General features: G+C 31.3%; 1 protein-coding gene across 1 annotated transcript in view; it reads right to left on the bottom strand.

Moving 5' to 3' along the window:
- Positions 1 to 4: 4 nt before the first annotated feature.
- The window catches only part of LOC108733352 (rho GTPase-activating protein 26), a gene marked incomplete at its 3' end in the record, with an annotated part of 74,937 nt that continues 62,566 nt past the window's right edge, over positions 5 to 12,375 (bottom strand). Inside the window, exons 4-8 of the mRNA XM_025975995.1 lie at positions 1,961 to 2,113; positions 728 to 923; positions 563 to 663; positions 309 to 488; positions 5 to 130 (exon numbers count right to left, since the gene is read on the bottom strand). Of these exons, the coding sequence (XP_025831780.1) occupies positions 5 to 130; positions 309 to 488; positions 563 to 663; positions 728 to 923; positions 1,961 to 2,113 (756 nt within the window). The remainder of the gene's footprint in view (positions 131 to 308; positions 489 to 562; positions 664 to 727; positions 924 to 1,960; positions 2,114 to 12,375) is intronic.

Genomic DNA, 12,375 nt, shown 5'->3' on the forward strand with positions numbered 1-12,375 from the left:
ATATCCCAACATCTTCGAGGCCCCTGTTTTCAAGTTCTTCAATACACTTCTTCACAAACTGAATCCCAATCTCATCCAAGACTTGACAATCTTGCTTTTGAAGTTTCGTTATTCCTGGTGTCGTGTATGTCTAACAAATTAATTAATAAATTTAAAAGAAATGCATATGTAATAGTTATGTGTAGATCTATTTCCTTAGTAGCTAAGGTTTCATTCTATTGATTTCAATTTTTTAATTTTAAAATTGTTTTACAAAAAGGGAGTTATATCTAAAAAGAGAAAACATTAAGTAAATGTTAGGCACTTACAGGTTCTTTTCCATCCATTATATCCAGCCAGGATTTCCTATCGGTTTCGGAAACAGCTTGGAATGTGTAAGTGATGCCAGGCCTTGAATCCACTTGTAAATCGAAACAAAACCTTTTTTCTATCGAATCTGACATTCGTCTGACGCAAGACGAAAGAACCATTACTTCTGGTTGTTCTTTCTAAAATTAAAAACTTTCAGCCTAATAACACTTCACGTACGTGCATTTTTTTTAGATATGTCTAATAAACTTACAATATTTTTACTTGTTAGTTGATTGTAAGGTAACATTGTAAATTCCTTGGTTTCCTTATTGTACGTACACCAGTGTTTGGTACATGTCATACCAAACGCCTCTAAAAAAATAAAAACGCGATATTTCATTTTAATTTTGCTTTATACCAAAGTTTTTGTACATACTTTTCTCTAGCAGATAGAGGTATCCCTCTTTACGACCTCTAGAATTTCTTATGGGCTCGTCTAGAGATTGTTTCTGCATTTCATGAAGTCTATTTCTTAGTTTTTTACTGTTTTCCTCAAAGTTACTTCGTGTCACTTGCAACTTATATTGAAGATCTTTCATATAAGGCCGGAAATCTTTAGCAACTTCGTGACCCTGAAGAATTTTACGTTTCATTAGGTAATTAATAAACAAATTTTATCCTGATTATTTTTGTTTCAATTAAACCTTTAGAAACAAATGATAACATATTATAATGTAGGTACAATTAAGTCTAAAATAATCACTCGCGATCAAAGTGGGTGAAGATGGGACTCAATCTCTTGAGTACTGTTTTATGCTTAAAATAGGCAATGTAATTAAATTTCTTGTTAGAAAATTCATAGATATCTAAATATCAAAAACATTAGATTGCAAAGTACCGTACAGATAATAATAATTCAATTTTAGGTCGACATTCAGACAGTAAATACAATTTTCAACTTCTTTGATTTTTCTTTACTAAGTTTTGTAGATTGATTAAAAAAACCAAAAAAAAATTATTATTGAGTCACAATTACAGTAACAATAATTATTTAGAGACGCATTATGATGTTCCTATAAAAAAAAAATAAGGACATTTTAAACAGGAGAACGAAATATATATTGCTACCCTCTAGGTGGCCAGCTGAGATGTGAATAGTAAAATCAGCAACTAAATAAATTAAATAAGATAGTTTATAAAAAAGTGTTCTGGCATACTAAATACCATGAGATTTCGTTCGGTTTAATTCGAACCATGTTAATTTAAAAATATGACGAAATTAATTAGTATTTTACATTTTTTTCGCTGTTATTAGACTTTAACTATTGGTTAGTATAAAATTTATTGCTATTTCGCTGTAATAAATGAGGTTTTGACCAGACTATTTTAAAGCTAAAAAAATTTTTTTGTAAACTTAGTGATACAAAACTTTTTAAACTCGGGAAAACTCTTCACTAAAGAAATTATTTCTTTAAGAATTTCGGTAATTCCTAATCTAAAGGTTTTCCTACTAGTTCTAAGAAAGTTAAAAAAAAAACAGAAGTTCTAAAAGTTGAATTATTATTAAAATTATAAATCGAAAAATTTTAGACAAACTCTCATTATCGACCCTCGGCTCTAATCTTTATGTTATATGTTACAAAGAAGAAGAATACAATATATGACTTACCTGATGGTAAAATGTTAACCACCCAAACATGAAACTGAGTAAAGTCTCAACAAATTCGAACTTTTTACGCTCTTGTACCTCTTGAATAAGACAAACATATTCCATGCTTGCATTGTAAAAATGTCGTTCGGCCATATCTACAGAAGCATCGGCCTATAACAACGAGAAATAACATCGTTAAAGTGTGAAATTCGCTCATAGTAACGGTAATTAAAATCCATAACTCGCTTTTAGTTGCAGGTGATATGGAAATTATTTCGTTCGGATAAAAATTTAGATTAATTATTTATGTAGTCCGTTTCCAAGTAATTAAAAGTAAACGACGCAATTAGTACAGAATACGCTAGGCATACAGAAATTTCTAAATTGCATACAATTTCTACATTGGGCAACTAGCGAAAGAAGTTTGCAGAAATGTGTGTAATAACCTGCTTAGTAAAAAAAATAATAAAGACATTTAAAATAAATACAAATGACTTCTTACACTTTTTAAAAAAATAAGACCTATTTTAATAAACAATCAAAATTTTATACACTAAAGACGTACAATAATAATTCCAAGAACCATTGGAACTAAATGTAATATTGTCCGTTAAAACAGGGAAAATTAACCAATTAACCATTAACTTCGGCCAATATAATTAACCAAAAATTGACTATCAATTAAAATAGAAAATATAAGTTTAGTAATCCTAACTAATATATAAATGCGAATGTTAGTTCGTTTGATTGTTTGTTGCCATTTCACACCTTAGCTCCTCCATCAATCATCATGAAATTTTTTACACACATTATCAGAGATACAGAAAAGGACATAGGGTGCCTTTTATTCAGGAAAACAAATACTGTGCCCGAGGAGCAGAAAAATTAGTTTTATGTGGTCGTCGATGATCTCTGACACGTATTTAGGGCAGCGATGCTCTCCCCTCTACCCTTTTTATATGTGATACATTTATATTCTGTTCGTTTGGTCCAATAAATAGATATTTTATCATACAGTTAAAACCAAAAATTTTACAACTATAGGGACACAAAAGTCTTATTGCTCTTATATTTGGAATTTTACAAAATTTTCAATGCAAACCGTTATATATTCCATTCCATGGCTATTTTTTCAATATACATACTTCTAATTCGTGCCAGTCTGTTTTTCTATCACAGAACGTGTACAAATGTAAAAGANTCTAAAAATAATGAATAATACAAAAAATTAACATTTTATTATTATACCTTTTATAACCCATTTAGATCAGTGAAGACTTAATTAAAGTTAATAAAAGTTGGAAAATTTAATAGGTAATGTACTTTACTGTTTAAAGACAAATCGTACGTGTAAATCTACAACGTATTAGACTTTCATCGTTTCATTTTAATAAAAAAAAGACACAAAAATTAAAGGAATAAACACCTATCAAATAGGAACAACACAAATACTTAAACTTTACCTGTGGCACCTGCATCTGAATAAACAAAAACGGAAGTTCTACTGACACACATTTCAAACGAAACGGAAACGTTTGCTATACTTCACCGTAGCACTTTTACATAGTTAAAACAAAAAATTAGCAATTCAAAAGCACCAAACGTACTCGGGTGCTGTTATTGTCTGATACAAAATGTACAACGTGTTTAATGAACGAGAGCGTTTAGTGAATTTCGGGGACTCGTGAACTAAATCCTTTGATAAATCGCAAGGGGGTAGAGCGCGCACACGCAACCATCAATGACGTTACCGATCAATAACTTTACACCCCCGCATGTGACGTCATATCGGTGTTATTTCAGGGAACGTACGTCATCCAAAACCTCCGAAATTTGCAAAGAGCGAAAGACACGGAACGGGGCGACCGCGAGCGATGACAGGCGAAATCATCAAGACAAAAGCTCTATTTTTAGACGCGGGTCGAAGTTTACGTCGCCAAATTACCTATATAGGTAGATATATAGGAAAGGTCGAAACTAAAAATGAAAAATTAGACGAAAGGGTAAACTGAGCTTACGTCATGCTTAAATACAAAAGCGATTTTGGATAATATCTTAAAGATTGGGTCAGTCCTTGTCAAAACGATAAAAGTAATCGTCATCGGTCGTAAGTCCTAAGCCTGATAGGGCACGCACCTTCACTGTTTCCTGTCCCGAACTAATCTTTGATTGCCACGAAGTTGGCACCCTTATTCATGAAGTTTGAATTTTCTTGCGTTCTGTACCCCTAGGGATAATTCTATAGTTCTCGATAGAATTTTAACAACAAAACCAATAAATTAAATTTCGGGGTGCTAACGTCAGACCGCACCCTTTTATCGTAGAAAAAGTGCTCTCATACCTAAGGAGGATAATAAATAAAGAGTTCTGAAGTTTCTGATAGTTTTTGCAAATAATTTTGCAAAAAATTGAAACTTGAAAAATTTCTTTTATTCAAATTTTGACTAGAATTGTGGGTAGTTGGTAGTCCCTAAATTGTTTAAAAGTTAATTGAAAAATAGGGTCAATAAAGACTTGACCCATTCGAGTTCGTGGTTACAAAATATATTGGAGCCAATTTTAAACGAAGCACGAGTAGCATTATATAGCAGTAGTTCTAAGAGAAACTACACCAACTTGTGTATTTTTTGTGCAGTCGGAGGTAGTTTTGACCAGAGCTGCTGTAAATACTCGCGATTCGTACGATTTCGCATTTTATAAGCTTATGACATTCGTAGACTTTTGGGATACTGGCCATTTTTCTATTAACTTTTTTAACATTAAATTGCATCTCAAATCTCTATTTAAGATTGACAATTTTGAAGGAATAAAATACAACTTATTAGCCACATTTCTGTGAAAAACTACCCATTTAAAACCAAATTAAAAAAAAAAAAATTAAACTTAAAACAATATGCACTTCATTTCAGATATATAAAGATACAAAAGAAAAATTGCACAGGCAGTTGTGTATATTTGGTAGTTCGATTACCTCTTAACAAAAGCAAAATTACAAAGAATTTCGAGAAAATACTTTTCTATTATGCATAAATAACGTTTTTTTATGGGTGCTGCCACCATCATAATCGGTGACATTTGATGGAACAAACGTGTAGGTATGAGAATAATAATTACGATGTGGGCGTTACGTCAGAAAGACTTTGTTTGTAATAAGGATGTGCTTCATGAAATTAATAAACTTATAATTACCACTCACACAGAAATAAAGAGCTTTTCTATGGTCAACGGCGCTTTAGTCGCAAATGCCAATGTCACACCCACAAGGTTTATAAAATCCAACAGAATGATGATCGGAATCTCTTACACAAAACAGTCTGTAATTATGTCTTTATCTCACCTTATCAGCATCGAAACTAACAATAACAATAAGCACACCCTAATTCTTAACGGGATATTGATTAGTGATGCATATTTATATTAATAAAAATTTAANATAGACATTTAAAATAAATACAAATGACTTCTTACACTTTTTAAAAAAATAAGACCTATTTTAATAAACAATCAAAATTTTAAAAAAATTCTGAGGAAATGTGACGTTCACAGTCCATTAATTTTATTTTAACGTTTTTCTTAACTTGACAGTTCTTAAAGTTTTTCATTACGATAGAAATTAATTCTCATTGCTATTTTTTAATCGTAAGAAATCGTTGTGAGGGAGAGGGCTAGCTTTTGTAACGTAATATTTTTAGGGGGGTCGCTGAAATTGTGATTTAGAGTGATAAAGCAGGAGGGAGGTGTTCAAAAAGGTGAAATTTTGAGTGATGTACTTTATGGACGATCCCTTTTTTTATTTTATATGTATTTTGTATTTTACTTTGTGAACTATTTAGTAAATATGATTGTAGCTTACGATTAGATAGACAGTTAAAACTTTTTCAAATTAAATTTTGACCTAATTATGACCCATCGTTCATGTGAAACTGTATGTATGTTCATGTGAAACTGTATGTATAATCTTGTTGGAATATACTTTGTTATTGCCATATTAGGATTATTATTTTTAATACTTTTGCTGTTCACACATTTATTGAGAAATTATTTTCTTGACAACACATTTTTCATGGAATCTAAAGAAGCACTACACATATAACAAGGTCAATAAAATATATACACAAACTTTAATTGATACACATAAAATATTGGATAACTGATAAAATATTTGAAACATCATAACAAAGTGGATAAATAGTACTTAAACACTGGTAAAATAATAATTATTTAATCAAACCTATATACGAAAATATCACAAATCAACTGAACTATAACTACGCACATAAAGTTTAACTAAACATTGCATAGTAGTATTTACAACAATTTGTGATTCTTTTACGAAAAACGGGGAATAATTTTTGTTTATGTACAAGTATTTATTATATTTAGTAACTGAAAAACAGGAAAAAGAATCACAAACGTATTACCACAAACATAAACTGAAAATACATTTTATATACAATGTAGCATGAATAATGAAATTAACATTAGCTTCTAAAGACAATATTGTTTATTTATATACGATAGTTTGGAATAAATTGGTGTTCGTTTGGTCCAATAAATAGATATTTTATCATACAGTTAAAACCAAAAATTTTACAACTATAGGGACACAAAAGTCTTATTGCTCTTATATTTGGAATTTTACAAAATTTTCAATGCAAACCGTTATATATTCCATTCCATGGCTATTTTTTCAATATACATACTTCTAATTCGTGCCAGTCTGTTTTTCTATCACAGAACGTGTACAAATGTAAAAGAAAATAAATAAAAACGAAAAAAAAAAGGAAATTACATAGTGACAGAATTATTTCGTAGGGTAGCAAAAAATAACATGAAAAATAAAAACATGAGTCTGTCATTGTTATCCTTTTTTTAAATTAATACACATATCACATCAACATGAACTTCGCACACAGAACCATACACATATCCACAAATACATACATCACTTACTAACATGTACATATATACAACATAATTAGAATATAGACTACTAGATTAAGGGCGTTTCTAGGGTTCGATACGTATTAAATGTACTTGAAAAAAAGTACTTAATTACTCAAAAATGAAAGCAGCAAAAGATTGATGACTGGAACTATACTTTGCAGAGAAAAACCATATTTAAAAGTAATTTTGAGAACAAAACAACCTTAAAATAATTAAGTTTATTTAAATAACTAAAAAAATAGTAAATGCGTTAGGGGGGAATGTCACAGTTAAATCGTAATTTCAGTGGCTAAATTCTGCCTGATTTCTTGTAATTGACATCGAAAACTTACATCCATGCACCTACAGTTGGTGTTACGATTTCTTAATTATTTATAAGTAAAGTTTTATAAATTGCAACATGTCCTTAAAGGGGGTGATGATCAGAGCTACTTTCGCTTTGATCGGAGTCTGTATCCTGCAGATGAAAAGCTCGCCTAAGCCCGTTACAAGTTGTATGATAAAATTTTGACAAACAACCCGCAACATGTCAAGGAAGAATTTCCACATAGTTTTCAGGTATCAGACCAGTTTTACCATTCAAAGTTCCTTCTAACCATCCTGGTTCCTGTGAATGCCGTACTACAAAAAGAACACATTCGTTGTAGAGTGTAAATATATATTATTTTAACACATGTTTACTTGAACGTTATGTCTACATACTGTACTTTATAATAAACCAAAATTCTAAACTAAAAATGTTTAAAAATGAAAAGGCTAAGGCTTGGTCCAGAACTGACCAGTTTTTTTTTTTTTTTTTGAAATCAAATAAATTACTTTGAGGAGTAGGTGAAACTTACCATTTGTAATAATTTGGTTTGGCTCAAATGACAATTCCCCATCGTTTTCTCCTAAGCACGCGTATAGGGTACGTACCCTCCTGGGAACATTTAAAACTAATTAGACACTTAAAAAAGAACACCTTCTTTTAAGTAACATTATAAGAACATTAGTATGAAACATATAAAATAACCCAGCTAATAAGAGAGAAGCAGAAAATGACAGCATGCTCACTTAATTAAGCTACTGTTACACGATGTAATTAACACAATGTAAAGAATGAGAACTTAAGAATTTCGTCTTTAACGTCTCATTTAGTAGAAACATAAACTTGTATCACAATAAAGCTTCTTTTATTTGACATACAGTTTACTTAAACATAACGTTCGAATTATAAAAAGTAACTATTAGACGATGAAAGAAATTTAGCTTTCATTGCAAGTTCCTGAATAGCATAAAGGAAGCAAAAATCAATCTTACCGGAGGCCAGAAACAGATGGACTTATCCTACCACTTAATAAGACAGTTATTGGTGAAGTTAGATTCCCCCGGACCTGTTCTTGGCCCCTTTAGTGTTAGAAGAAAGCACAGAAAGTTAGAATAGTAGGAAAGGTACAGCCCCATGATGTGATTATTATTATACACAAACATGCTCAAAATGTTAAAATATCCATTATTTTCTTTCTCAAAACCCATGCAAATATTATTCTCGTGCAAAACTATGAGAAAAACAATTAAATTTATTCATTTTACTACTTCTATAGTTTTCTAATAATAAAATCGAAAATAAAAACAATGTGATTAAAAATTAGAAATCTACTTAATAATAATTGTTTTTCTCTTTATTCAAAACATGCATCAGAAAAAAGGCTGTATTGCTTACACATTTCCAGGTGATCTGTAACTCTTTGGATATGGAAGGCCAATGTTGTTAGACCGTTTATTTTTTTCTGGAGATACGTGGTTTGTTATGTACAGGCCGTCCCTCGATGCTGAAGATACTGATTCGTTAGAACTGCTTGTGCTATTTGGTTCTGTAACAAAATAATTACGTGTTAACAATTAACAAATGAGAGTTAATGGTTATTAGAATAATTACCTCCTAGTCTATTGTATTTAAGTCCACTAGGACTGTAGCTTCTTATGGCAGGAATATTCGTTTCAGACTGTGACGAGTTATTGAAACATTGAACAAGACGTTGCTGAGGTAAAAGCTGATTGGAAGGAATGTGGTCACTTCGAGACATCGAGTAAATCACTCCATTCGGATGGTCATTTACGTTATAAAGACTAGTCGACAAATTGGTCCCGGGTGCTGATTCATAATATGTACGAACGGTCTATAAACAAAAATATCCACACATTAATTCTAGCAGGGAAGTGTTACATATCCTTAAATGAAATGGAAGTGGTTTTGACAGACCATGAAATGAAAATAAATAAAAATTAAAAAAATTAAAATGAGGTAGGCACTAATGTGCTATTAGAACTACTGTTATAGCAATTAAAACCTACTTAGCAATAAATCATGATTTAAATTACATCTTCGTAAATACTCATGTATGTTGCTGATGGTTTTACTGTGCCTTTATTAGAGATGTCCAATTTCAACATGTAATAGAAAGAAATTAAAGCAATTTTGGGGTGAAAGGTTTTTATTACTTTACTTAAACAAAACACCAACGTTTTCCATTAAGACTTCGACAGGGCTTAAAATAATATCCAGCGATCTTAACTAATATTATAAATGCGAATGTGTTTGTTTGTCTGTCGGCTTTTTACGCCTTAACTACTTAGCCGATCGTCATGAAATTTTATAGACATATTGTCAGTGGTACAGAAAAGGGTATAGGGTACCTTTAATCAAGAAAAAATATTGTTCCCGAGAGATAGCAAAAATTAGTTTTATTTGGTCGATTTCACGCGCTAACTACTTAATCGACCATCATAAGATTTTGTGGACAGATTGTCAACGGTGTATAAAAGAACAAAAAAATTGTGATGCCGAGGTATATAAAAATTAGTTTTACGTGGTCGATTTCACGCCTTAACTACTCAATCAATCATCATGAAATTTTGTAGACACATTGTTAGGAGTACAGAAAATGGCATGTACCCCCTATGCCCTATCTAGAAGAAAAATTAGTTTTGTGTGGTTGCCGATGATTTTTGACATTAACAAAAAGGGAAACTCACTAAGCAAGATTAAGAATGTCATGTTATTTTTTTTTTGAAGTTGCGGAAACAATCGAACTAAACAAACTGCACCTAATCTTATAACTTCCCATGTAAGATTAGTGACAGAAGAATAGTTTAAACTATTTATTATTACGATATCTATACGTTCGAGATATTGTACATTGTAAAATCAACCACAAAAAGCTTGAGGCGTGGCGCCTTTCTCTACTCTCGTATAGTATAGCCTACATCAATAGGCAGTTAGTTATTATTATTCGGCAAAAGCCCGTCACTAACAACATATATTGAATTTCAAACAGGCACACATTTTTTAAGACACATAGATATTACACACGTTTTATTGTTCCATATGTATTTCACGTTTAAAGTATTGCCGCGTTCCCGATTAGGAACATGAATTGGCAATAGGTTTTTAGATTACTATGCCAGTCGCTCGTTTCGCTATAACGACATTTGCTAAAAGTCATCAGAAATCCATGCACAGGATGCACGAAATTTAAATACATCATTTCATCCTTAAATATTGTTATGAGTAGCTAACAACAATAGTTCCCATATTGCATTTTGCAGAGTGTTAGTTATTAATAAGATCATACAAAAACATAACACTAGATCAATCGAATCCATCTTAAAGACATTCACAGAGAACTTGCGATATGTGTTCTTTTACAAGACGTTATTAACATAAAGGAATCCTGACGAAGGACTATACACTTTAGACCCCTATATAGTAACCCCCGTCGTAGACGATTAAAAATTTGTTACGGAAAATCCTATCAGGTTCCAGATTTACTAGAGCATCTTCCTACTATAGCATGCTACTACACTTAGGGTCAAAATCAGGGATTGATCAGCAACCCCTGTTTACAGCATTTTACAGTTTGCCCTATTAACTGATGTATTCTTGATGTAGATATACTATTTCAACCCTGTAACAGTATACTCTATTAAGCTTAGTCTAGTTCTAGGAATACCTTATCCGAACCCTTTTACGGTATGCTCCATTGAGCCTTATCTGGTCCCAATGTGGAAACCCTAACTGAACTACATAGAGTATATTAGGTACAAATGTTTTAAGGCGTTATTTTTCTGTGTTAAGTCCCAGATTACACAATTTAATCAGGGCCAGATTTTGTACCCTAAGCAGGTCCATACAGGGTTCGCCTACCAGGACCAACTGTGGGTTACATTTCTGATTATCTTATTCGGTTCCTAACATAAATAGAATATTCTTCTTGCTGTCTAATTGTAAATCAGAAAACGAGAAATAATCATGTACAGATTTCGTACAACTTCAAATTAAGAAATTTCTAGTACCTACATACAAATAAATAATCGTTTAACGAATTGTAAAACAAAAACAAAAAGGTGTTACATAAATTGACGAACAATCGTTTAGGTGTGCATACTTGTATTTAATTACCGGTAAAATCAACAAAGTATTTATGCAATATTTGTCGCTGACTGGCACGACGAACGGTGAAGATATGGTAAACTTATTGCAGCATGTTTTTAAAATCATACAAAACATCAATTTTAAGGTTTATAGTTTTGTGTCACAGCTTGTAAATAAATGTGCCATCCGTTACGCAGCCTGCGAACTTACGCACAAACATTTTATTCCACGGTTGCTAACAATAAAATTATGCGTTTGTAATTTCTTGCAACTTAAATGTGATATCTACCGATTCCGGAGTAACAGTGAATTGTCGTTGAATTGTAGTTTCAAACAAGTTATAGGAAATTTCTTTAAATATTTCCATTTTTTTTAAGTTACATAGAAATAGACGTAGAATTGAAGTATTTATACAAAGAAAAAATATGCAATATTCAACTTGAATAATATTAAGCATTTAGTTATACAAAAATTATACTTGATTAATTATCTATGACTAGCATATACATATATATATATATATATATATATAATCTTGTATGTTGTTTTTCCATGAAAAAGGTATCAATATTTTAATAACTCCTAACAGTTTACATTTAAATCCAAATGCCACTGCCGAACCGGCTTAAGCGAACATTCGTGTTAAGTATATGTTACCGGAAATCCAAGAATTGTATTATATAATACAATACCTCACTCTAAAAAACTGCCATTTGAATTTAAATGTATATTGTTAGATATTCCTAAGAAATGTTTACAATTCCGAGGCTATTTAGGAAATGTATAAAATATTGCTTCAAAGATTTTTCAATACACACATATTTTAGGAAATGCATACATTTCCTAGGAAGTGTACGAAATTCCGATATTGTACTAGGAAATATATAAAAATATATAATGCTTTCTGTGAATATATATTCTGATTCGTTATGTTGAGCTCTACAACATACTAAAATTTCAAGGACATTGGTCGTATACAAGCATATATGTTGGGGGCGGAAATCATAATGAAGAATATTTCTCGAAGATATTACTGTAATATATCAGCCTACCTCCGGCCGGCAGGGACTTT

The sequence above is a fragment of the Agrilus planipennis genome, unplaced genomic scaffold (assembly GCF_000699045.2).
Source record: "Agrilus planipennis isolate EAB-ADULT unplaced genomic scaffold, Apla_2.0 scaffold12, whole genome shotgun sequence".
In the NCBI taxonomy this organism is placed as follows: Eukaryota; Metazoa; Arthropoda; class Insecta; order Coleoptera; family Buprestidae; genus Agrilus; species Agrilus planipennis.